General features: G+C 47.2%; 3 protein-coding genes across 10 annotated transcripts in view; 2 read left to right on the plus strand and 1 right to left on the minus strand.

Moving 5' to 3' along the window:
* Positions 1-2316, plus strand: part of MARS1 (methionyl-tRNA synthetase 1) — a 43405-nt gene extending 41089 nt beyond the window's left edge. For 2 of the 4 annotated variants that reach the window (XM_060253316.1, XM_060253315.1), the window contains 2 exons: positions 1264-1326; positions 1967-2316. In XM_060253316.1, the coding sequence (XP_060109299.1) occupies positions 1264-1326; positions 1967-2119 (216 nt within the window). In that variant the 3' untranslated portion in view covers positions 2120-2316. The remainder of the gene's footprint in view (positions 1-1263; positions 1327-1966) is intronic. The other 2 variants (XM_060253317.1, XM_060253318.1) reach the window with 1 other exon arrangement.
* Positions 2280-24327, minus strand: DDIT3 (DNA damage inducible transcript 3). 5 transcript variants are annotated; one of them, XM_060253320.1, is made up of 4 exons: positions 24204-24327; positions 12115-12163; positions 7659-7817; positions 2280-3158 (listed from the first exon to the last, which is right to left on the minus strand). In XM_060253320.1, the coding sequence occupies exons 3-4, from the start codon at positions 7797-7799 to the stop codon at positions 2730-2732; spliced, it is 570 nt and encodes a 189-aa protein (XP_060109303.1). In that variant the 5' UTR covers positions 7800-7817; positions 12115-12163; positions 24204-24327; the 3' UTR covers positions 2280-2729. The 5 variants fall into 5 exon arrangements, with proteins under 5 accessions (XP_060109303.1, XP_060109305.1, XP_060109304.1 ...); XM_060253322.1 differs by having other exon boundaries at positions 7659-7822; XM_060253321.1 differs by lacking the exon at positions 24204-24327 and adding an exon at positions 15393-15548 and having other exon boundaries at positions 7659-7822.
* MBD6 (methyl-CpG binding domain protein 6) overlaps positions 22088-27069 on the plus strand; it is a 49785-nt gene continuing 44803 nt past the window's right edge. The window contains exon 1 of the mRNA XM_060253313.1: positions 22088-22393. The gene's annotated coding sequence lies outside the window, so the exon portion shown is untranslated. The remainder of the gene's footprint in view (positions 22394-27069) is intronic.

The following is a 27069-nucleotide window of genomic DNA, read 5'->3' on the forward strand; positions in this document are numbered from 1 at the left end:
AGGCACCCCCTGCTTCTGTTCTGGAACCAGGGTGGAGGCTGGCCTAGAGCTGGAGGTGCAAGGTTCAAGTCTGTCCCTTACCGTGGTGCTCACTAGAGGACCATGGGCCAATCCCCTCTCTCAGTCTATCCAAAGATAGTGGGGAGGGGAGAACATAGAGTTCATTGGGGGGAGAGCAGGGTTAAAATTCAGTGGCACTGTAGATTTCTACTGCCCCTGATTTGCCTGCCAGAGATTATTTGAGCACGTGGTCACCAATGTTCCCTCTAAGCTGCAGTCTTATGAGCAAAAATTCTACTTTGTGAGCTTCTGTCATTAAAGTTGTGTGCTCTGGGGTTATTCTTCCTGAGCTAAGACAAAAATGTGAGCTGGAGGCTAAAAATCTGTGAGCTAGCTCACACTAATTCAGCTTAGAGGGAACACTGGTGGTCACTATCTTGCTCCTCCCATCTCCATTATGCTGTGCCTGTGACCTTCCTGGAGGCATTCAGCAGATATGGTGAGCCCCTGGCTTGTGCAGCATGGGACTTTCTATGAATAGCTCCAGCCTCCTTTTGGTGGCGGAGGGAAGTGCCATCGCATTATAGCTGACTTAGTGTAGCCCCAGAGTTTTCAAGGCAAGAGATATTCAGAGGGGGTGTGCCATTTTCTGCCTCTGTGTCACAGCCCTGGTATTCCTTGGCGGTCTCCCATCCCAATACTAGCCAGGGCTGATCCTGCTCAGTTTCCTTACCTTTTAAAAAGGTAAAGGCAGTCCCCTGTGCAAGCACCAGTCGTTTCCGACTCTGGGGTGATGTCGCATCGTGACGTTTTCACGGGGTGGTTTGCCATTGCCTTCCCCAGTCATCTACGCTTTCCCCCCAGCAAGCTGGGTACTCATTTTACTGATCTCAGAAGGATGGAAGGCGGAGTCAGCCTCAAGCAGGCTACCTGAACCCAGTTTCTGCCGGGATCAAACTCAGGTCGTGAGCAGAGCTTGGACTGCAGTACTGCAGCTTTACCACTCTGTGCCGCAGGCCTCTTCTATGGCAATGTACTGCAGTCGAATACAATCAAAGACACATTTAAAACAAATTTTAAAACCTGCAATAAAACAGGTACAGTAACCATTCCAGATGGCATCTAAAAAGCCAGAATTATCCTTACCCCAGGGGGGAGTGGGGGGAAAGGAAGGCTAGGCAAATAAAGACCATTACTGTCCTCAACCGTAGCTGTGAAAGATGTTAGGAATTTTGCTCACTGTATTTTTTTCCCTTCGTTAAGCAAAAAAATGCAGCAGTAGCCGAAAAGGGAGCGAAGGTGCTTCAAGAAGAATTTGCCAAGCAGGTGAGTCTGTGCCGGATAACCATTCACTTAGCTGCACCCTTTACCCAGCAGAGCTGGCCTGTCCACTTCTGGGCAAGTGGCAACAGCCCTGGTGGTTCTGCCATCTTCACCGTGTGATCCACAGCATGCTCATGTAATGGGCTCACTTGCCTTCCCCCACCTAAGCACAGCAAGGATAGCTAGAGTCTAGGCTGAGACCAAAGCTGGTTGTGAGAAAAAAAAGGAGCAGGAAACGTTGAGGAAAACTGCAGGGCTGAACATTTGAAGCTGCCTTACACTGAATCAGACCCTCAGTCCATCAAAGTCAGTATTGTCTACTCAGACTGGCATATTTGCCTGGACCCTTCTTAGTTGGAGATGCTGGTGACTGAACCTGGGACCTTGCAAATACTCTACCACTGAGCCACCATCCCTCCCTGAAGACTTTGTGCTGCTCTTTGGAAGGACAGGTTAGTGCAGAAGCTGTAGAAAATTGGGAGAAGTGATGCAGAATAAGGAAACTGAAGAAGAGACAGCATCAGCATTATACAAAGGGCCCTGGCCCAGCCTGTATCCCACTCATTGATAACTTTTTATTTTAAGGTTTATGACTTTGTCCATTGCCTGCCCAATGGTAACCCTCCACTTCTCTTTGGTCCAGGATAACTATGTGCGGCAGCTGAAAGCCCAAAAAGCAGAGAAGAAACAAATCGATGCTGCGATTTCAAAGTTAACAGAACTGCAGAAGCAGCTCTCCTTGATTGAAGGAAAGAATCCTGCCTCTCAGCCCCCCAGGGGGAAAGTGAAGAAATGAGTTTTTGTGTAGCATCTCCCTCCAAAGAGATTTTTAGGCCCTTCTTGACCTGTATTTAAGTACCCCCATGGGAGTTTTAACACCGCCGTGCTGTTTTTGATGTGTCCCAATGCTCCTATTTTGTAATACGTCGGATAGACGGGTTCAGCACCCTTGGAAGTTTACCTGGTGAGAAATAAATAACTTTATTTGCTTTATACAGGCAGTACAAAAGCTATTTAACGCAGATACACATGGAAGTCTTTTTTTCTCCCCCTCCCTGGTTAATAAAGTTGTCCCAGCTAAAGAGATCCCCACCCCAGAGCCAACAGGCCTAAAACCATCCAAACTGGGAGGTGAGAACAAGCCGCAGCATCATTGTTCAGCACGTGTGAGCTTGGGAATCGTTTCATGGTTCAGTTCTATGAAACGAGCCCACGTCAAAAAGCAATCCATCAAAGTTGGAAGCAAGCTGATATTGTTTAGATAAGGTCCAGCCTCAGCCTGCTATGAGTCAAGTTCCGCAGATGCTCAGCTTGCTGACTGAGAAAGTCGAAAGCTTGCTTTGTTTCTTCTCCCTGGGCCAAGGGAAATGTCAGTTCTGGCGCGGATGGGCAGGGTCGCGCCTCCCTTAAGCCTTGAGGTTCACCATCCGCTGGATGAGCGCCGCCCTGGTGGCTTCCACCTCCGCGCTCAGCCGCTCTATTTCCTCCTGAAGCCGCTGATTATGGGCCGTCAGCTCGGCCACCCGGCGCTCGTTCTCCTGCTCCCGCTCTCTGCCCCGCTGCCTCTTGCCACCCTGAGGCTGCGCGCTCCGCTTCCTCTTCCGGCTGGAAGGCGCCCCCTCCTCGTCGTCCGTGCCGGTCTGGGCTGGGGAGCTGTGGCTGCAGTCAGACTCAGTGGGTCCTGCTGGCTCATCACCTAACAGTTCCAGAAGCTCAGCTGTAAGATCGAGGTCCAGCTCACAGGGCTCGGCCCCCTCGCCACCGCTGGGCTCCAAGGGATTTGCGGTCTCTAGGCTCCACAGCAGGGTGGAACCATCGGCCTCGATAAACTCCTTCTGTAAGGAAAATGGAGTGAGGCTGAAGTCAAGAGGTAAATTCTTTTTTACAAGTTTTGGTAAGGTCAGCGCACCAATAGCAAGCGACCCAGCCCAAAATTCCTTTTGGGGAGTGGCTGTGGAGGCATGTACACGGTTTCCTCATTTATTTCAAGGCACACATCTGTGCCTAGTGCAAGGGAGAAGAAAGCACAAGTGTGGATGCTCTACAACCTTCAGGGCTTAATTTTTAATGGCACATGTTATAATAATAATAATAATAATAACTTTTATTTCTATCCCGCCCTCCCCGCCTAGGCAGCTCAGGGCGGCTAACAACAGCTCATACGTTAACATAAATAATAAAACTTTGGATTTAACAATTAAAATTAAACATATAAAAACCAGTTAGTTAAATTAAAATACATAATTTAAGTTACACTATATGTATATATATATCTGGCAGCAATAAGACTGTTCTGGCGCTGGTTCTGCCAGTTTAGATAATATTATAGATGGCGGTTCTTTGTACCAGGCAACTCAGCAGTCGATGTCATTATAGGCTTGTCTAAAAAGGGCGGTCTTGCAGGCCCTGCGGAACTGGTCAAGGTTCCGCAGGGCCCGCACTTCCTCCGGAAGCTGGTTCCACAGTGCAGGTGCCGCAACTGAAAAGGCCCGTGCTCTGGTGTTTTGGAGTTTGACCTCTCTCGGTCCAGGGATGGTCATTTTGTTTTTACCCACTGACCTCAGTGCCCTCTGGGGTTCATATGGGGAGAGACGGTCCCTTAGGTAGGCTGGTCCTCGGCCATATAGGGCTTTAAAGGTGATAACCAACACTTTGTACTGGACTCGGTAGGTAATTGGCAGCCTGTGCAGTCCGCGCAGCCCCGGCCGTATGTGCTCCCATTTCGAGAGCCCCAATAGTAGCCTGGCCAACGCGTTCTGCACCAGCTGCAGCTTCCGGGTCCGGCACAGAGGTAGCCCCAAGTAGAGGGCATTACAGTAGTCCAATCTTGAGGTGACCGTTGCATGGATCACTGTTGCGAGGTCGCGGTGTTCCAGGAAGGGGGCCAACTGCCTTGCCCGCTTCAGATGGAAGAATGCTGACTTGGCAGTGGCTGCTATCTGGGCCTCCATTGATAATGAAGGCTCCAGTAAAACACCCAAACTTTTTACCTGGCGCGCTGGTTCCAATGGTGCGCTGTCGAAAGTTGGGAGAGCTATTTCCCCTCCCAGGGCGCCGCGACCCACACAAAGGACCTCTGTCTTCGCTGGATTCAGTTTCAACCCACTCCATCTGAGCCACGTCGCTACAGCCTGCAAGGCCCGATCCAGGTTCCCTGGGGCGGAGCCAGGCCGGCCATCCATTAGTAGATAGAGCTGGGTGTCATCTGCATATTGATGGCAGCCCAGCCCGAACCTCCGGACAATCTGGGCAAGGGGGCGCATATAAATGTTAAACAGCATTGGGGAGAGAACTGCTCCCTGAGGCACCCCACAGTCAAGTGTGCGCCTCTGGGATCGTTCACCCCCAATGGCCACCCTTTGTCCCCGATCGGAGAGGAAGGAGGAAAGCCATTGCAAGGCCAACCTCCCAACCCCTATGTCGGCGAGGCGGCGCTTTAGCAACTGGTGGTCGACTGTGTCAAATGCCGCCGACAGGTCTAATAACATCAGTACCGCAGCGCCGCCCCGATCCAGATGCCGCTGGAGGTCATCCACCAAGGCGACCAGCACTGTCTCCGTCCCATGGCCCGGTCGGAACCCAGACTGGCACGGGTCAAGAACTGAAGCGTCATCTAGGAATCTCTGTAGCTGCAACGCCCCTGCTCTCTCAATAATTTTACCTAAAAATGGTAAATTAGACACCGGACGGTAATTCGCCAATTTGGCCGGGTCTGCTGTACATTTTTTTAGGAGAGGGTGAACCAACGCCTCTTTCAAAGGCGTTGGGAAATGCCCCTCTGCGAGGGATCTATTTATGATGTCCCGTAAAGGACATCTGAGCTCCCTCTGGCAAGATTTAATCAGCCAAGAGGGGCACGGATCCAAATCCGTTCCCAATTTGATGACAAATGGTCTTTCGTGTCCATTTAGTTTTTACCCCTGCCCCTTGAAACCCTGACAACCTTGGACTGGCCTGTCTTACACTGACAGTAGCTGTGGGCCTGCCATCAAATAGGGAATATTCTACAGAAACACAGCCAGCTCACATTCATTGCTGGGGGAGAGGGGGCGATACCCTCATTCACGACCACTACTGCTTCCCCCCCCCCCCCCGGGAAGAGAGAGGGGGAGATACCTTCATTCACAACCACTACTGCTTCTCCCCCCTGCCCCAGGAAGAGAGAACATGTGCCTGTCTCTTCAGAAGTCAACATTCCAACCCAGCAGATATGATTAGGATTTTATGCCGGCGTATTTGCAGCTCAGGCTTATCAGCAGTTAACTGGGCAGCTAGATCCAGGTGGGCAGCCGTGTTGGTCTGAAGCAGCAGAACAAAGTAGGAGTCAAGTTTCACCTTTAAGACCAACAGTTTTATTCAGAATGTAAGCTTTCGTATGCATGCATACTTCTTCAGATGAGGGGACAGGGGCTGAAATTCATGTAATTGGTAGGTTAAGAGTGTAAACTGATACAAAAGATCAAATGGCAAAATAGTGTAATAAATTGGAAGACCATCTGGTCTAGCTACCAATAAAAGGTAATATAGGAAAGGAAAGGTCCCCTGTACAAGCACCAGACTTGGGGGTGACGTCGCATCACGACGTTTTCACGGCAGACTTTTTTACGGGGTGCTTTGCCATTGCCTTCCCCAGTCATCTACATTTCCCCCCCAGCAAGCTGGGTACTCATTTTACCGACCTCGGAAGGATGGAAGGCTGAGTCAACCTTTAGCCGGCTACCTGAATCCAGCTTCCGCCGGAATCGAACTCAGGTCATAAGCAGAGAGTTCAGACCACAGTACTGCAGCTTTACCACTCTGCACCACAGGGCCCCTAAAAGGTAATATAAGTTCCCCATTAATTGCTGAAAGTCTAGGTAAAACAAAAGGACATGTATTTCCTAGTTCTTGTCCACCTAACTGGGCAGCTGTCTCTGCTCAGATTCAGGGAGGTGGTTTCCCCTTCCTGACTTAGCATCCTTCAAACAGTGAACAGCCACAGCTTTTAAGGATTTAATTCTAGCTCTGTCCCATGTGTATTAATAACAAAGGGTGTAGCAATAACAAAGAATTTCTCATTCAGGAGGAAGGTGCTGGATTGATTCTCTAGCACAGGGGTAGTCAAACTTGCTTAATGTAGGAGCCACATAGAATAAAAGTCAGATGCTTGAGAGCTGGAAGGCAGGAAAAATGAGAAAGGTAAAAAGAAAACAACTTTAAATAAATTCTCCAAGCCGCCGGCTGGCTTGGCTGGGGGAAGTGATTTCAAGAGAGAAAAGCCTTCTCCAGGTTGGCTGACGGGGCAGTGGGGGCTTCCAGAGCCACACAATGTGTGTGAAAGAGGCACAAGTGGCTCCTGAGCCGCAGTTTGGCCACCCCGGCTCTAGCATCATTCTTCCAAAACAAAGCATTAGTATGGAGTTCTCTTTCTGTGTGGGATGCAAGACTGGCTTCAGGTCTCCCCGTTCCACTGGGAAACGCAGACAGTTGAACTTTTACTTGCTTGTGTTTTGGTGCTGTGAGTTGGGAGGTTAACAGATTTGAGATTACTGTGCTCTACCCTCCCCCCCCACCCTCCATTTTTAGGAACAACCATATTGTCACAGTTTCAACCTTTGTATGATTATGGCATACATTTCATTCGCACAAGTGGGACAGAAAACTCCTTCAAGGATGCTTCCAAATATTTTTTGGCCACCAGGGAAAAGCTCCTTTACAAAATTGCTCTGAGTGGGGGAGGTTGGGAAAGAAAAGAGCTGAAAGTGAGTTGAAAGATATCATGATCCTTTAAAAAAAATTAAGCATCTACGCATACTAAGATTTGGACAAACTAAAAGGAAGATTGTGATCTCTAGGAGTGCATGGTGGGGAAAGCACCAGTTTGTCAGAGGTTGAAATGTCCCGTGACCAAAAGAAACCACAACTATGGCAAGCTGGACCAGCCTTCCTCTATGAAGTATCTGGCATTATGGGAATTCTCCATGGAAATTGAAAGTAAGAACTGGTGCAGAATACAGGAGGAGAAATAACTTGGGGATGAGTTATCTAACATTATGTTATCTAATCAAAAGGGGATTGAACAAACATATGGAGCAGAAGTCCATCAGTGACTATTAGCCACAGGGTATAGATGGAACTCTCTGGGGCAGTGATGCTCTATTCCTGGTGCTTGGGGGTGCACAGTGGGAGGGCTTCTAGTGTCCTGGCCCCACTGATGGTGCATGGGTTTTTTGGCCACTGTGACACAGAGTGTTGGACTGGATCATCAGCCTGATCCAACATGGCTTCTCTTATGAGAGTCGATGAGTCATGGAGGATTTGGACAGCTCACGCACCCACCTCCCCAGTTTGCTCACCTGCTCCTCTCCCCCTGCAGGGGGGCCTGTCCTGTTGGTGACATCTGAGGAAAGCACTTCTTGCAAGTCCTCATACCAGGCCTCCAGCTCCCAGCTGGGCACTGGGGTGTCCGTAGAGAAGGGCAGTGATTCTGCCATCATGGTTAACGTACAGCCAGGCTGTGCTGTGGAGAAAAAAAGGACAGCGTTTTTCTAAAAAGTAAGTTACCCATCCTCTCAGCCAAGCAGATGACGATGATATTGGATTTATATCCCGCCCTCCACTCCGAATCTCAGAGTCTCAGAGCGGCTCACAATCTCCATTATCTTCCTCCCCCACAACCTGTGGGGTGGGTGGCGCTGAGAGAGCTCTCACAGCAGCTGCCCTTTCAAGGACAACTTTTACCAGAGCTATGGCTGACCCAAGGCCATTCCAGCAGCTGCAAGTGGAAGAGCGGGGAATCAAACCTGGTTCTCCCAGATTAGAGTCCACACACTTAACCACTACACCAAACTGGATCTCAAATGATCTTTTACTAATAAAACCTGCATCAGCCTAGCAGAATAAAAAAAACAAACTAGTTCATTCAAGGAACAAGACAAAAGGTATGTGTGTTGAGGGATGGGGAATACATATCAAGGCAAAAATCTGGGCAAAAATTATGGGTTGGATCCATTTTGGCTAAGAAGAAGAAGAAGAAATTGGATTTATATCCCGCCCTCCACTCCAAAGAGTCTCAGAGCGGCTCACAATCTCCTTTACCTTCCTCCCCCACAACAGACACCCTGTGAGGTGGGTGGGGCTGGAGAGGGCACTCACAGCAGCTGCCCTTTCAAGGACAACCTCTGCCAGAGCTATGGCTGACCCAGGGCCATGCTAGCAGGTGCAAGTGGAGGAGTGGGGAATCAAACCCGGTTCTCCCAGATAAGAGTCCTCACACTTAACCACTACACCAAACTGGCTCTCCTAACATAAGGCACACTTCAGCAAATAAAATGAAACTCCCCTGCCTCTTCCCTCCCAGTGCAGCTCACTGATCACCCCAAAATGCTCCTCCCTAGGGACCTACAAACAGCATGAGGAGCGGATTGGCCCCAGTCTCCACTAGTGGAAAACCTCACTGGGTTCCGACTCAGCATTTTGAACTGTCTCCCCTCTCTCAAATGGCCCTGGCAGAGAGGATGCTTTGGGCAGGTCAGAGCATTGGAACCAGAGAATGGAATGAGAAGAAAGGCAACCTGCTATAGAGATTGGCATGGCTATCACACATCATTCTTTGAAGAAATTTGTGTATAGATCCAGAGGAAACATGGGCTCACTGATAAGAAACTTTACCTGCTGTCCTGGCAAACTATTCCTGAGCTCAAAGCAGTTGTTTATTTCAAAGCAAAGGCTGATATGAACGCACCTCTTAAAGCTCAAGTATGCCAGTATCACAAATCCTATATATTCTTCCCTGTGAATGCAGCAAGACTTCAAAGGACACGTCCAATGCTGTGTGCTGCGTAAGTATGCCATCTTCAACATGTCTTTACAAATTCAGATCTTTTCCTGAATGGAGTACATTAGGTTTTTTAAAAAAATACAAATATCCAAGCAGAATGAAGGGATTCTTCTGCACAGCTGGGCAATCTCTCCCACCTCAAGAGGACTGAAGATACTGGAATTAATACTAGCACCAAACTGTTTTAATTGTTTATATTGTTCAATGTTTTAATGGTCAAAGTTATGTATTGTAAATGTTTTATTGATGTGAGCCGCCCTGAGCCTGCTTCGGAGGAGAGGGCGGGATATAAATCCAATAAAATAAAAATCAAATAAAAAATAAATCTCTTAGGGAAAGGATATCCTGTGCAGGAGAACTGACGAAGGCAGTCCAGGTTTTGACGAGGGCCTGGCAGTGATTAACTGGAGGACTCTCCCCTTTGGAAGGGCCTCCTGTTAGAAATATGAGGTGAGTCACAGTCATAAGACAGGCAGGGAGTGCCAGCCAGACATTCCGGTGATTGCCAGGCGCTCCTTTTTCTGCGGCCTCAAGGCAAGCTGGGACACGCCTGGGAGCAGAGAGCTTATCACCCGCTCGCTGAAGGCTTTGTCAAGTGAGTTCACGTGTTGTCACGAAGGCCCTCTACGGGCACAGGCAGAGAACTCCCTGGGCGCCAGAAGTCACACAGTAACCCACGACGTTAGGACTGTATTTTCAAATACCCAGGATGGGTTCCAGAGCATGCTGCAGCAGATAGTCTGTACCTCATGGAGGCTCGTGACTGCCAAGTGAGTTGTGCTTCAGAGTTTTTATCTCTCAAGGAAGCTAGTGGTCTTTCAAACTCTCCCACCTGCATCAGCCTGGGTGAGTTTAGCAAACATTCCCCTGCTTTCAAGCTTCCAATTGGCACATTTCTGGTGCTCTTCCTAGTCTGTTTCTAGGACACAGCAAAACTTTGATAATACACTGGTGGGTGGGTGGGTGGGTGGGAGGGAGAAAAATAGCTCAGGCTATTTTTCATTAGCAGCTCTCATGAAAGAAGAGTTTGCCAGGCCATGATCTAAGCTCAACCTCTGCCAAACAGTCACTGGTCTTGCAGTCCCTCCTCATGATATCCTTCTCAAAATGATGCCTTCAATAACTGAAGTTGCTTGGATGAGGAACATTTTTCAATTCAGATATTCCATGAAACAAAGTTACAAAGATGGCTCTCCATTACAGCTTCTGTGGGAAAGTGCATCCCGGTGAAAAGGCACTCACGGCATGGAATCTTATCATTTTGACTGCACAAACCCTTGCCTGGTTCAATTAGTCAATAGATCCCGTATCATCTTAACACTAACCCTGAAAAACTTAAGTTCATACCCCCTGTGAAAGAATAACTGCCTTTAGCAGGACCAAACGGCATGACACCGTACATGGGGAGAGGGAGTTTACAATTAAAGCTGCCACCATTCTGACAATATGTGCGCTATATTTCTATTCCCAGAGCGAAGATTCTTCCATGATTATTAGAGCTGCCTTATACTGAAACAAACCTTTGGTCCACCAAGATGAGGACTGTCTATTCCAACTGGCAGTGGCTCTCCAAGGTCTTATGGAGGAGGGCTTTCACATGACCTACTACTTGAACCATTTAACCGGAGATGTCAGGGACAGAACCTGGGATCTCCAGCATACCAAGAAAATGCTCTACCGCTGAGCCATAGCCCCGTCCCTTGACAGGCGGCAGACAAGCCAGACTGAAGAGAAAACTGGCTTTTTTGTGCATTTCCCTGCAGTGGTGGAAAGAGCCGTCAAGTCACAGCCAATGGTGGCCTCTGTAGGGTTTTCAAGCCAAAAGATGTACAGAGGTACATTGCCTGCCTCTGTGTATCAACCTGGGACTTCCTTGGTGGTCTTCTTTCCAAATACTAACTCACTTAGCTTCTAAGATGTGATAAGATTAGGCTATCCAAGTCAGGGCATTTCCCTACCATATAATTCACCCCTCTTCCCTTTGTGTTTTTAAAGCCTGTCCAATTCTAGTACTGAATCCATGGGCCCTACTTCAGCCAGCCATAAACATGCTGGCGATACATCTGCTTGAGCTTTTGAGTTCCAAGCCATGACTTCACGCAGAGCTAAACGAATTAACCCTGAAGGCCAAACATACCAAAGAACACACTTCACTTGCTCATGTTACAGTAGTAGCCTTCAAACGGCATGCCAAAGAACCCAGTGTATCCTTGGGAGGTTATTAGGGGGTTCCTCAGTTGAGATCAAAAATGGCAGACAAACCCCCTTGAAAGCACCAAAGTGAAGGTCACTGAAGTTCCCTAATAAAAGTGACAGCTTGTTATGATTTGAAAGGCTGCAACTTCTAGATCAGATTTTTCAAGTACATGTTTCTACTTATGGCAGAAGCAGAGTCAGTCAAAGTCACACTGACACCAATGGAGGTCAGGCAACACTAAATCTGTCGTAGTTATACTGGAATGAGTCCCCCCGTCACGTTCCACAAAGTCATACGAAGATATCCCAGGGTACATCGTTCTGTTTGGCTCAAGAACCGCAGTTTATATCAGCACAGCTGCAGTCAGACCACACATTCTAGGGATGTTTGGTGGTGGAAAATCCCATTAGGTCACAGCTGACTTATGGCGACTCCACAAGGTTTTCAAGGCAAGAGATGTTCAGAGGTGGTTTGCTATTCCCTGCCTCTGAGCCATGGCTCTGGTATTTCTTGGTGGTCTCCCATCTAAATACTGGCCAGGACTGACACCGCGTAGCTTCTGAGATCAGGCTAGCCAGGTTGCGACGAGGCATGTTTACTCAAAATCCACATAGTTCAACGGGGCTTTCTTCTGGATGGGCACAGAATGGCCTGCAGCCCAAATCTGACATTTCTTGCATTTATACGCTTCACCTGTACAACACCAAAATAGTGCTCTGGGTGCTTCAACACCAAAAAAGTGCTTCTACACCTCCTCCCCACCTGGAATTCTTACCTCACTTTCAAGTGTGATGATGTATTAGGACACGTGTCTTCATTCGAAGCTGCAGGGAGGGAGGGAAAAAACAGCAACTGTTATGATCAATGTTCCCTCTAAGCTTCAGAGTCTTGTGAGCAAAAATTCTACTTTGTGAGCTACTGGCATTAATGTTGTGAGCTACTGCATAAATTATTGTGCTCTGGGGCCATTTTTCCTGTGCCAAGACAAAAATGTGTGAGCTGGAGGCTAAAAATCTGTTAGTTAGCTCATGCTAACTAAGCTTAGAGGGAACACTGGTTATGATATGTACCAAAGGGTCTGATATGCCTTCCCATCCCACAGGAATAGAGGTCAGAAAAGGGCTGTGGGACATTCACCCTCCATACACATACACCCCAGTTGATCTGCGCTGCTGCCATCAGTTTTTGTTTTTAGGCTATGATGCTCATAAGGGAATTCTGGTACATTCACACAGCCAGAAAAAAAGTATCTCCTTTCCTTTTTGCACTGGTAGGCAAAAGCAGTGCTTTGTAAAGGCTCCCTTCTTAAAATGGTGGCATGCTCAAGGATCTATAACCAAGGTTTGTTACAGAATAAGAGATTTGTTAACATGGGGCTTTTCCTTTGAGACACGCCTGCTGTTGGCTGCGGAAACACTACGAAGCACTGTTCTCAGCCCCACTCACTTCACCCCCACCAAAGGGACGTATGATTTTCATTTATTTTAAGTTTATTGCTGCTTGCAAGAACAAAGATGCAAGGCTGAGAAAGGTATTTACGTTTCAGCCATCCTCCTGGAGAGCTCAGTCCAACACATATATGGCTACCCTCCTTTAAATCCTTAAAAAACATTATTTCAGGGCAGGTAGCTTAAGCAGAGAGACTGTGAACATCACATGTTCAAGACTTGAACTGGAGTTGAAACCCAAATCTTTGAAGTCCAAACCCTGCTTGTGACTTCAGATGTGAAGGCCCTTAAGCTGAACTGTTGAAGAACTCCTTAATGAAAAATATCAGTGATCCTGACATGTGCCTAACCTAAGCACATGTGCTATGCACCCCCAACTCTTTTGCATGGTCTCTCTGACAGACTGCTCAACCTTGGCACTGCTCTAAGTTTACAGGCCATCCAGGAGCATGAAGGGGAACCCCACAGGAATGCAGCTGACGCAGGGGACACACCATAGGTTTTTCATCAGCCCCGAGTGATGCAACAAACCGGCAGAGTTAGGGATCCAGAAACTGTTATGCAGCCGGGTGGCGAAAAAGGGCTCCCCAAGGAGCCACACAAACAGCCGTTCCAAGCCAGCAAAATGCCATGGCAGGAGACTGGGCAGTCTTTGCAGGGAGATGTGGGACCATCCCTTCCACCCAGGCATCTCAGTGGGGTACCTCTTATCCCTCTCCCAAGGCACCCGCCCATCAAGGTCAGTAAAGATTCTGTTCCTAAGGAATCGTGAAAGAAGCCACATTTTTTTGTTTATGTACTTAATTACTTCCCCATCTTTCTCCCCAATGAGGATAGCTTTCATCATTCCCTTGTCCTTTATCTTCTCTTCACAACAATCCTCTGAGATAGGTTAAGCTGAGAGCGTGTGACCAGTTCAAGGTCACCCAGCAAGCTTCCATGGTAAAGTGGAGCTTTCAACCTAAGCCTCCTAGGCTTCTCTCTGACCAGTACAACACACTGGTTGTCTGAATGTCACTTGCTAGGAACCCACGGGATACTGATGGGCGAGTACACAGCCTTGTAGCAGGCAGTTCACCCACTTTTCCAATCTTTCCCCTGCACAAAACATGACCAGACATATTTTGTATGCAGGAAGCTAAGCGGGCCATGAAAACGCTGAGGCTTCTTGGCCATTATTAACAGCAGCCATTCACATTAAGCAAGAAGAAAAACACACCTTCCCAACAGCAAACGGATCAGAAAGCTCATATTCTTAATTACTAGCCAACAAATTTTATTTTACAACTGCCATCACAGTTTTCTTTTAACAAACATCCCGATTCTACAATTTCCATTGCTATGACTGACCTTCTCTATCAAAAGATTATCACTTAATAATTTTAAAGAGATGTTTCCTTCCCATATAAGGAACATCATAAGTTCTACAGATCCTCTAGCACCCTACAATTCATCCCATTTTTTTTTTTTGAATGCCAAACCATCCATCCAGTTTTTGCAGTATTTGCCCAGAATGCAGTCTTCACAGTGAGAAACGGAACTGCAGCACAGATAAGAAAGAGAAACCAGACAAGTTTAGGCAGCTCTTGTGGAGATGTGAAGTAGAAGGGAACTAAGAGACTTCGATCCTGCAAAATGTCATGGCTACAAACCCACACGTTGCCTACTGACCTCAGTGGGGGTTTAATTCTGGTCCAAAGGGGATGGGCAAATCACCCCATTCCCTGCCCGCTTGCTGCAGAATCCAGAAATAACGGCTGCAATCAGACACTGAATAATTTTTTAGTGGGTGCAATCGCAGCCAATGTGGTATTTTCAGTACCCCACAAAAAGGAACTACAAGGGGGTGGGGGAAAGGAAGCAAGTGATTAGCCCCTCCTTTCCCCTTGTAATTCAATTAATGAGACAATCCACGGAAAATTCAGCAGTCAACTGGGCCACGGTCAAATGTCTGCGGGGGTGGGGGAGGCGACCAAGCATCCTAGATCAGGGGTGTCAAATTCATTTGTTATGAGGGCTGGATCTGACATAAATGAGACCTTATTGGGCCAAGCCATGCTGGGCCATGTGTGTACCTATTTAAGATTAGGTCGCAGAGATATAAACCCATAAAGGACACAAACACATTTTTTAAAAAAACCTTAAAACATGCTTAAAACGTTAGCACTTATTGGTTTTAAACATGCTTTCTTTATATTTCTCCCAGTGGATCCAGGGAACTGGGCAAAGGAAGCGCTGGCTCTTTCCTTCCTTCCCCAGGGGTCGGGGGGGGGGGGGGCGGATCCTTAGCTAATAGAAGGAAGAGAGATTTGGCTCAGTATCTTTGCTATGCAACTGAAAGAGCCTGGCAAACCAAGCTATTCCTCCCCAAGGGAGGAGCCTCAGCCAAAGGAGAAAACAGAGGTTTTGCTCTGTAGCTCCTGTGCAATTGCGGAAGCCTGGCAAAGCAAGCTGTGATGCAGAAGGAAGCAAGAGAAAGGGAGAAGAAAGTAGATGACAGCCAGTTGCTGATTCAGCCCCCCAACTGCATGACTGACACCCCTGTCCAAGCTAAATCTCAGCTTTGCATGAACGGCCACGGCTCCCAGGCGTCCTCCCCGCGCACCTTCCTCCGCGGCCCCTTCTCCTCCGCGATCTTTTCCCCCAATTGCTGGCTGCGGTTCATTCTCCTCTCGCTGCTCATCCTCCCTCACAGCGCTGCTGCTGCCGGCTCCAGACTGCCAACTGCCGCCTCCTCCGTCTCAGCCCGGGATAGTCCCTGCTACTGCGGCCCCCGCATGACGCAACCGTTGCGCCATCTCCGTCCAATCGGCGCTGCCGCGCTCTTCCATTGGAGGAGAGGCGAAGGCCTCCCTCGCCGCCCAATCGGCGTCGTCCGTTTTCCTTCTGGCCCCGCCCCTGACGCAGGGCCTCTGTGGTGATGGTGGTGAAGGCGGCGGCGGCTGCCGCGTCGCACCCGGAAGTGACTCCTCCCGAAACTCCCCCCTCCCTTCGGGGTCACGAGACTGTTCGTGGGTGAGTCATGCGGGGAGGATGATGCAATGCCTTGGCAACCCTTGACGACTAGGAGGGAGGCGGTGGCTGAGGCCTAAGTGTAGGCCTCGGCCCTTAAGCGCCCCCTTCCTCTGAGCCGCTCCTGTCCACTGGCCACTCTCCTCGGCCGAGCTGCGTTGAAAGCCTGAGGAGAGCAGTCTTAGGAAAGTCTTGTTGACGCCACGCCCCCCCCTCGCCAATTAAAGAGGCAGGCCACCCTAGGGAAATGAAAGGGGGAGCTCCAAGGAAGGGCCCCTGTGTTTCCCATCAAAAAAAGGGCGCACTTCTAGAGATCTGCAAAAAAATATTTTATGTTATGTATGGCCCGCCTTTCTCATCAAGGTAGAGTCTAGTTAAAACACTTCCAATTTCAATTCCAATTTCAAAAACCTTTATTAGCATAACAGTAAGTTTTAAAAGTTTTTGTTAGGCTAATAAACAAAATCAGTAGTAATGTATGGCTGTGAGAGCTGGACCATAAGGAAGGCCGAGCACAGAAGAAAAGATGCTTTTGAGATGTGCTGGAGAAGAATCTTGAGAGTCCCTTGGACTGCAAGAAGATCAAATCAGTCAGTCCTAAGGAAAATCAACCCAGACTGTTCACTGGAAGGTCAGATGCTGAAGCTGAAATACTTTGGCCAGCAAATGAGAAGGGAGCACTCCCTGGAGAAGATCCTGATGCTAGGAAAGACAGAAGGCAAAAGAAGGTGATGGCAAAAGATGAGGTGGCTGGACAGTGTTACTGATGTAACAAACACGAATTTGAGCAGACTTCGGAGGATGGTGGAAGACAGGAGGGTATGGTGTGACTTTGTCCATGGGGTCGCAAAGAGTCGGACTCGACTGTGCGACTGAACAATAACAAACTTTAAAAAGAGAGATAGCAGAACAAATCAACATTTGTGTTGTTGTAAAATATTTAATTCAGTCTATATAAGTGTGCCTATAAACAAAACAAGTAAGGAGTGAGTTTTTCAGATACTTCTTCAGATATAATGAAATTGAAGTTAACAGTCTTCCATACACAGAGGGTGAGCAGCAAATTAGTATAAACATAATAAAAAGGTGTTTCAGTCCAGTGAAGACAAATTTTAAGACAAACTAAGTTTTAGAGACATTAGAGCAGATATTAGAGCTATAATTCTGTTTGCCTTATAACACATCTTCCAGAATAAACCAGTTTTACATATTCTGTGGAATGAAAAGAACGAAAGCCATACCTGGTCTAAAGACATTTAAGTCACTTAAATCATGAATTCAGTCTACATAAGTATGCATATAAACAAAACAAGCAAGGAGTAGGCTTTTCAGATACTTCTCCAGTTACAATGAAATTGAAGTTATCAGTCTTCCATACATAGAGGGTGAGCAGCAAATTAGCATAAACATAATAAAAAGGTTTAACAGATGCATGGACCAAACGAATATGGTCACTATTTCTTTGGGTTTAATTCCAAGGGGAAACAGTGAAGGAACTAAATATATATAAAATATATAGCAAAATCATGTAATACACACATTATTGGGTTACCAACCTGCATGTGAGGCCTGGAGATTTCTGGTATAATACCACAATCTCCAGGCCTCATGTGTTCTCTGGACAACAGATCGGTTCCCCTGGAAAAAACAGCAGTTTTAGTAGGTGGACTGGACTCTGGCATTGCACCCTGCTGAGGTCCCATTCCTCCCCATCTTCCCCCTTGCCCCAATCTCCAGTTATTTCCTAACCAGCAACCCTACCTTCTACTGAATCACACCATTGATCCATGAAGGTCAGTATGGTATACTCTGACCAGCAGCAGTTGTCCAGGGTCTGAAGCAGAGATCTTTCACCTCACCTGCTGCTAGATCCTTTCAACTGTAGATGCTGGGGACAGAACTTGGGACCTTCTGCATGCTGAGTACTCTGTCTTCCTTCCAACTGAGTCACAGCCCCTCCCCACACAGATACAACAAGCAATGCAATATGCAATAAAAAGTTTTCACACAGGCATTAGAACTAGAACTCTGTTCCCCTTGTAACACATCTTCCAGAATAAACCTGTTTTACACATTCTGTGGAATGATGAAAGGATGAGAGCCATGCCTGGTCTAAAGACATTTTAAAGACATTTAAATCATTAATTCAGTCTACATAAATGTGCATATAAACAAAACAAGCATAGAGTGGGGTTTTTTTTTAATTGGTGTTACACCAAGCACCATCATGGGAAAGACTTTCTTTCATTCACAGCTGATGAATGGCGACCCTGTAGTTTTCATAGCGAAACTTGAGGTGGTATGCCGTTGCCTGTCTCTGCATTATATCACAACCCTGATATTCCTTGGAGGTCTCCCATCCAAATACTAACCACAGGGACAACCCTGCTTAGTTTCTGAGATCTGATGAGATCAGGTTAGCATGCAGAGCCGGATTAACAATTAGGCCAAGTAGGCACTGGCCAATGGGCCCCCATGCCTTTAGGGGCCCCAGGCCAGCTTTTCCCCATGGTTTCCCCCTTGCTTGTCACCCTCCCAGCCTGCATATGCAGCCAGCAACTGAGCTGTTCTTTCCCCAACTTGCCTGGTATGGCTGCTGCTGGCATTGTTGCCAAGTTTGCCTCTCTGCCTCTCCCCTGCAGCTTAGTAAAAAGAGCTTTTGAGAAGGTACCGGCAGGCTGCAACAGGGGCCGCAGGCAGCAGGGAGTGCACTCAGACTCAGATAATTTGCAAGGGGGTCCCCAAGATTTTGACTGCCTAGGGGCCTCCACAGGGTTTAATCCAGCACTACTAACATGGGCTATCCAAGTCAAGAATAGGGATATTTTTTTCTTAAAAGTCATCTGTCTCTGGATTTAGGAGTACTTTGTTATTTTTAATGCAATAGTGTTTTTTTAAAATGCTGCCTGATTAATTGGGATCCTTTTTTTTAAACAGCCCAAGGACATTTAACCAGTTAGTCAAATCATTAACAGTACAATCCGCAATTTCACCCTTTTGAGCACTCTGAGTGGTCATAAGGAGGCTGTAACTCTGCTTCCAATTGCACTGTAGGCACCTCATGTGTAATAAATGAAAAACAAAATGCATCTTCAGCAGGAGGAGGGATGAGGGAGGAGACTCTCATCCCAGGAAAGGTAAAGAAAGAATGGCACATAAAAAATTTAGCTCCATTCTAAGCAAATTGAATCAGAAAATTCCAGGTTTTAATAAGAGTTCCTTTCTTCCAGGTAGTATGTTTAGAATCGCGCCATACTAGAACATGCTAATCTTTAAAAAGTATTGCAGGTGGTGATCAGATAAAAGTGAAACTTATTTATATATAAATAGTGTTGTACAAATCTGCCACTCCGAATGTCCTCAGCCAATAAAAGACATACAGCCGAAGCAAGCATCCCAGCCCCAATGACGAAATTGGGTACAAGGAGCCCCTTCAAAGTTCTCGAAGTTGATCCTAGCATGACATTTAAAGTGAGGAAGAATGTGCATACACACACAGCAGGATACTATGTTCACACTCCCAGTTAGCTAAACTGCCTTCCCAAGTCAAAAGTTTTCCCATGGTTCTCAGTGGAAGTTACAGCCAAGTGCATGCAACTTGTTGCCTAAATATGTTAATATCCCCATATTTCTGGGACCCCTTTCTACATCTGCCAGTCTGCTGAGGAATTACCTGTGCACTACAGGGTCATTTTATAGAAGATTCATGGAGAAGTGTTTGTTTCTTAGCTAGTTAGTTTCACAAACTTAGTTTGTCTTCTACTAGGTAGGCTTGAGTCCTTGTGGTTACCCTTTGTAAAAACAAGAGTGCACTCTAGAACACGCCCCCGAACTCCAGATTGCAGGGACCAATATGTATGGGGGCCAACAAATTATTTAAGGGAAAGTTATTCACCATTGCAAGTCATTTCATCCAGAAACTTTTGGATATATTGCTCTCCACAAATTCCAGCATTCCCTGGGCCTCAGCTTGAAAACCATAGGCAATAAAAGTCGGACGTAGGGTTCAAATCCGTATTCAGAAAAGGATTCACTTGATGGCCTCCCAACATTTTGCTGTATCTCAGTCATTTATAAAATTATCTGTCATTTATAAAATTAGAGGCCTGCAGGCCTGTTCATGGCGTGAGCCTGCTCAGACTAGTCGAGCTCATTAAAGTTTTCCATGACAGACCTTCCCCCTCTAGAAAGCATCTTAAAACTGAAATCAGGAAGCATCTCAGCATGGGGATCTCTTTGGTTTGCCAGACAGGTTCTTGCAACTCTGATGAGTGATATGGTCATCGCGGGAATGTGTAGCTGAATAAGGAATTGGACTTGTGGCATGGGGGTCACTTGAGACTCCTATTGATTCAGTTAAGTGATTTCTTGCTGAACTAGGAAATACGAAAGCATTGCAAAAGCCTGCTATGTCTCTTACATTCATCTGCACCTGTTTACAATGCTTGCTGCTTTGCTTCTGTCCAATGTCCACACAACTCATCAAACCCAATCAATATCTGGTGCTTGGGGGTGGGGCAACAATGGGAGGGCTTAGTGTCCTGGCCCCACTAGTGGGCCTCCTAATGGCGCCTGGTTTTTTTGGCCACTGTGTGACAGTGTTGGATGGGCCATTGGCCTGAACCAATATGGCTTCTCTTATGTTCTTATGTTATCCCTGTTCCCTGGCCACTTGCCTCTTACCCTACCATCTGCTGCTGCACTGTTCCCACCCCCTCTCAGGATTCTGGGGTTTCTTTCATTCCCTTAGATCTTTTTAATTAATCAACTTTTATTTTTGATACTGATGGTACGCAACAGTGCAGTCAAGGGTGCATCAGCCTATCATTAGCCTTTACTTAGGCCAGACTTCTGAGGGATTTGTCAATCTTTTCCAAAAGCCCAACAACATTCCTTTTCTTAAAAATTCTACCACTCCATCATGGGACACAATGTTCCCTCTAAGCTGCAGAGTCTTGTGAGCAAAAATTCTATTTTGTGAGCTACTGGCATTAAAGTTGTGAGCTAGTTTGCTCTGTGGTCATCTTTCCTGAGCTAGGACAAAAATATGTGAGCTGGAGGCTAAAAATCCGTGAGCTAGCTCACGCTAACTCAGCTTAGAGGGAACACTGGACACAACATAGTCATGGAATATATTGCCACAGAACAGATAAATGCCTTTAGTGTAATCCAGTAATGCTATTTTCATATTGTTCAGTACCACCTTGAAAAAAAATTCCATGTAGTATAGTATTTTAAGCCAGGGTTAGCCTGATGGGAAGGTAGAACTGAAAAGCCCATTTAAGTTAGCAGTCCTCAGCATTGGCTCTTAATTCAGATTCCAGAAGGGCAGCTCTGTTTGTTTTTGACACAACAGTCAGGAACCTTGGGCCACCCAAAAAAAAAAAAAGTTATTTCAGTATAAACTTACAAGGACAAACTTGTTTAGGCAGTAATAACATCGATATGTAGTAATAACATTGAAGGTGGAACAAGCCTCGTGTTTATCTCAATTCAAAGTTCCCGACACCTGTTTCCACTGCGGTAAGGGGATAAAGCCTTGGGATCTCAGTCAAGGAATACCTTTGCTAGATTTTCTGGTGACCGTTCGCAGGGTAAAGGACAGTCACAGGCCCTCAAAAGTACCACCTATACAGATCATACAACTCCTAGCCAACCGTTGTTTCTATCCCACCCTAATCCACGCAGTCGGTTCCAGATGGGTAGCCTTGTAAGTCCACAGCGGCCAAATAAAATAGGATTTCCGTGGCGCTTTGAGGATTTAACAAAATGCAGATTCCAACATATGCTATCCCCCTAGTCAGAGCTCACTTCAACCGAAGCACCGATTCCATCTTCGGTGGTAAATTCCGTACACTCATGAAAGTTTACGCGGGGTGCCCTGTTTTGCTCTGCAGTCAGCGAATCTGAGAGATCGCCTGCCCCCTCCTCCCCTTCGCCCATACCCGGAAAAGGGACCCTGTCGTTTATCCCCCTAAAAAAAGGGAAAGACACACAAAGTGCGCCCCCACGCTGCCCACCATCTAATCCTCCCGTGACTGGGAGGAGAGAGGAGGAATCAGAGAGAGCAGTTTGTTTAGGCAGGAACAAAGTGGAGGGCAAGGGAAGGCAGGCCGTATAGATCAGGCGGGCGGATTCCTGCCGCGCTCCTCCTCGATCTCCGCACCGGGACTTCGCAGTAACCCAAAGGGCCCGGCCCGGGTTTTCCTCCGAGCCCCGTGCGCAAAGCGCAGCTCCTGCGCCCTGAGCGCACAGCGGAGAAGGCCGGGAACGGAATTCCCAGGGCTGTTCTCTGCTTCTCCCTCCCCGCTCCCAACCTCCACCCTCACCCCGGCCCCCAGTGCGCATGCCAAGGAGGAAGCTCCCTTGCTCTACCCCCTCCTCTTCCTGGCACTGAGTCCAGGGGGGGAGGGAGTTGAGTGAGACAGGCACTGGGGGGGTGGGGGTGGAGAGCACCAAGGATCTCCTGCACCCTGACCCCCCACCCCACGCGCCCGCTGCAGGGGGCACCACCCTGAGCCCCCCTCCGGGGAGGGGCGTGACGACAGATTGGAGCCTGCAGCTGCTGCTGGGGAGGGGGCACCATGAACCAAGGTAAGTGCCAGAAGAAGGGGGGGGGGGCTAGACACTCTTTGAAGCCGGACTGGGTGGTGCATTTGGCAACGGGGCGAGGGGATCGCGAGTGCCAAGAGGGCAGCCGAGCTTCCCCGACAGCTTTTCTGACAGTTCAAACTTCTCCCGGAGTTGTGGAGTGGGGGAAGAAAGCGTTCAGTTTCAAAGCGGTGCGGGGGGGCGGGGGGAGAGAGGAAGATAGATCTGTCTGGCGGCCACCTCTCAGGTACTTTTTTACTGAAGGGGGAGGGGAAGAAGCTTGGAGTGAAATATTGCTAGGATTTCCCCAGCCCCCTTCCCCTCCCCCGTTTAGAGGCATGAACTACTAAAGGCTGCTGGAGTTCGATTGCCTACACTTTACTTGGGGGAGTGCAACTTGCATATCGCAAAAATCAGGTGGTGTAATAGTGGGGGAGAGAAGTTGGGGCAAACTCTGCCTGGCTCCAGAACCCAAACAGAGGATGGCAGTTGTGCCCTGAACAGGGATCTCCCCCAATGCACCCAGAGAGCAGGTAGTGAATTCTGTTGAGATGGAAGGGGAAACGACATTGACAAAGCTTAGAATTCCCTCCTCAGCCTCCTCTGATGTGTTAATTGGTCACCAAGGACATTATCCTTGCAAATTTCTCATACTTGTGTTGAAAAGATTCAAACTTTGGGATGATGAAGCCCCAACCTTCCTCTCTGCTGGCATTAACCAAACTAGAAATGGGGTTCTGAGGTACTAGAGCCACAAACAGGCCTTGTTTACTGCGGCATCCTGAATTACCCAGGTCAAAATAAGAGAAGGGGTTTCCTGGTGGTCACTAGAAGAGTCCAATATATACATTTCCTTTTGCTTGTACAACCACCCTGTTAATACCCCTGCAAGGACTAGTGTCCCCATTTTGTCCCATTTGCTTCCTGGAAAATAGTTTACCAGACAAGTAAAAGCCTAGGCTAGCAGGATCCATGGGATGTCAGTGGGTGCAAGCTGAACTGGTTCGCACAGATCCAGGTAGTAACATACAAACAACATAATACAGGCTTCCAGTCCCTAGTTAATCTTGTACCATTTCTCCAATTTATTTGGGGTTTCCTAGATAGCAATGTGAATAAGAAAGTTGGATTTGATTAGCCTCTGCCCTTCACCAAGGGGGGCAAATCTTAACCCTTTCCAGTTGATAAATTTATAGAGAACAGTTGAAGTAGAATATCTAGCACAAAACATAACATAATGAGTCTGGGCAGATCTTAACCCTTTCCAGTTGAAGTAGAATTTCCAGCATAGAACATAACCAAATAAGCTGGCTGTGTATTTCAAGTTCCAAGTGGGGTCATATAACCCAAAAGAGGTCTCACCCTCCCCTCCCCAATAACTGAAAATACCGTAAGAACATACATATTGTCCATTCTACAGTGAGTGTTGCTGACCAGCCTAGGTAATCTCAGTTCTGTCCGTGGTTTTCTACCCTCTCTTCCTTTCTATTTGTGAGTCTTTGCTGCTGTCCCCCCCTGAGCTCCATCAATTCTACTTTTCAAAGAGATGTAGGTTCTCTTTCACACGGTTCACCTTTTGAGAGCTATTACCCCAGTAGAATACTTGGGTTCTACTCTACTAACTTTAGTGACCCCAGGAGTAAGTTCTTCATGGACAGGAAGTCATTGCTCATTCCACACAGTACCTATCATCTCAAGGCCCAGTCCTATCCATTAAAGAAGCACATTTCCTCTTCCTTCTGTGTCTTTGAGATGCCAAAATAAAGTATTTTCCCTAGTTTCCTCAGCAGATGCCAATATGAAATATACTTACTGGTTTCTCAGGAGTCAAAGAATAAGAATCTACAGTGCAGCTAGAAAGAAAATAGAAATGTTTTGACCACTCTTGGAACTTCATTATAGCTTTTTGAAAGACACTCGCTCAAAACCAGCAACCCACTTCACCCTGTGTTGGGTAGTTCTTTTATAGTGCCTTAGCCCTGCCTACAACTGGCTGCACCAATGAGAGTAGGGGGAAGGGAGGGACCAACCCTTGCTTGGGCGCTTTTGTAGCTATATTAACTCCAGCCAGCTGTAAATATATGAGGGTTAGTGTTGTCAACATAACCAACTTCTTCCCCATGCCTTTGTGCGTATACATTAAAGATGCCAATGTTTTAGCTCCATCTGTATTGCAAAAGGTTCAACTACTGATTTCTGCACAGGGGAGACCAAGGTTCCCGGTTTCCTTTCTTTTTCTGGCAAAGCGGCAGCTTTAATGAAATAGCCATGTGCTATTTTACTAATGCAGCAAAGTGGTTTTGCTCATGGCTGGTTTGGTGAGCGTAGATTCCCCAGCTCATTCTCCAACCTTGTAAATAGCTACTCCCCTGACTGTGAATGGCAAATAAAAATCACTTCTGGGGCTGGCCATGCGAGGACATACGCCTTAACAAAAAAGATGCTCTCGTAAATGGCTAAAGACAGGTTTGTGTGGGCAGATGGGCTAACAACCCCCTTTTTTTCCTGCTCGTGTGAATTGTTTGCAAGGCTTGTGCCTCTCCTATTTCCAGACCTCACAGTTGGAAGCTGTTGGAGGCCAGCTCTGGTGTGGAACACTGATCATGAGGATTGCCAACTTTTTTCACTGCTCTCTGCTCCTTTGCCTTTAACAGTAGCTTTAATCAACTGATATTATCAGGTGATATATCCTACCTAGGGTTGCTTGGCTAGTCTGGAGAAAAGAATTTCAGCCCTTTAACAGAGGCTTGAAGGGATGCCTGGTGATGCCTCCACGCCATGAAGAGCTTCAGCTGCCAATTTCCACACATTAAGCCTCTCTTAAAGGAACAGGACAATTCTTCTCTGGGCATCTTGCGGCAACCCTATACCTGTCTGGACTTGCTAAGATCTTCTGTATGTGGAAGCAGCGTAACTGGAGAAAGGATATGCTTAGTAATGGTTAGAGCTGCCAACAGCCCTGGAGGAAAAAAATAACCTGTCCTTTAAGAGAGGTTTTGTATGTGGAAACAGGCAGCCAAAGCTTTTGTGGAGGTAAATAACCCCCATTTATGAAGGTAAATAACACTCCCATCAGGTTTCTATTACATGAACATGATGTTTTTCTCCAGGCAGTTGGCAACCTAGTGGCAGTGCCTTGACTAGAATCCCTTCCCCCTTGAAGATCCTTTGATGCCTACTTTTAGGCACCAGGCAAAATTAATGATGATGATGATGCACCCAAGCATTTAGATAAGCATAGTTTTCATCCCCTTAGTATTTTGACAATGCTACCTCCCAGGCCTGGATAGCCCAGGCTAGCCAGATGTCATCAGATCTTCAGAAACTAAGCAGGATCAGCCCTGGCTAGTATTTGGATGGAAGACCTCCAAGGAATACCAAGGCTGTGACACAGAGGCAGGCAATAGCAAACCACCTCTAAATGTCTCTTGCCTTCAAAACCCTATGAAACTGCCATAAGTTGTCTGGACTTGACAGCACTTTCCCCCACCCTAGGGTGTTTTACAGCCTACGCTTGGCCTGTGGATTATTTTATGCTGCTGTTTTTATTATCGTTGTAGCTTTCAAGTGGTTTTGTTGCTGACAAGTTTTACAGTTGGACTTTTCATGAATTGTTTTGACCCACAGAATTTTGTTGTGAGGTTTGCATTTTACTTCCCCCATCTCAATTCTATTTTATTCTATGTCTATTCTATTTATCTGTTAACTGCCTCAAGCAAGAGTTCGGAGAGGTAGGGGAAGACATTGTAAACACACAGTGAATGAATAAACTAACTTGTCTCTTTGAAAAAAGTCACCTATGTCACCTACTTTTTTGTGTGGATCAAATAGCTGTAAGAGGCACAGGATGAGATCAATACATAGTTTTGTTAGCAATATGCTTGCCCACCCTGGGTTGGAAAATACCTGGAGACTTTGGGGGTGGATCTGGGGGAGGGCGGGGTTTGGGGAGGGGAGGAACTTCAGCATGGTACAGTGCCATAGAGATCACCCTTCCAGGCAGCCATTTTCTCCAGGGGAGCTGATCTCTGCCAGCTGGAGATCAGTTGTAAAAGCAGGAGATCTCCAGACCCCACTTGGAGGCTGGTGTCACTAGTAGCAACCATAATTTTAGGGAGCGTCTTATCAGAAACTTATTCCATTGTGGACTTTTGCACCAGAACAGAAATATGGGATAAATCACTCCCCAGGAAGGAATTGTGTGGCTGGGGTTACCAACATGCCTGGAGGGAAAATGTCCTGTCTCTTTAACTTGAGGTGTGGGAATATATAGCTGAAGCTTTTTGTGGCGTGAAGGTGAATAAACTCACTTGGTAAATAACATGCCACTAAGCCTTTATTGCCCTGACCTGGATAGCCCAGGTTAGCCTGATCTCATTAGATCTCAGAAGCTAAGCAGGGTTGGCCCTGGCTTGTGTTTGGATAAGAAACCTCCAGGGTTGTGATGCAGAGGCAGGCAATGGCAAACCACCTCTGAAAGTCTCTTGCCTTGAAAACCCTATAGAGCAGGAGTGGCCAACGGTAGCTCTCCATATGTTTTTTTTTTGCCTACAACTCCCATCAGCCCCAACCAGCATGGCCAATGGCTGGGGCTGATGGGAGTTGTAGGCAAAAAAACATCTGGAGAGCTACTGTTGGCCACCCCTGCTATAGAGTCTCCATAAGTCAGCTCTGACTTG

This window comes from Heteronotia binoei, chromosome 13 (genome assembly GCF_032191835.1).
Source record: "Heteronotia binoei isolate CCM8104 ecotype False Entrance Well chromosome 13, APGP_CSIRO_Hbin_v1, whole genome shotgun sequence".
In the NCBI taxonomy this organism is placed as follows: domain Eukaryota; kingdom Metazoa; phylum Chordata; class Lepidosauria; order Squamata; family Gekkonidae; genus Heteronotia; species Heteronotia binoei.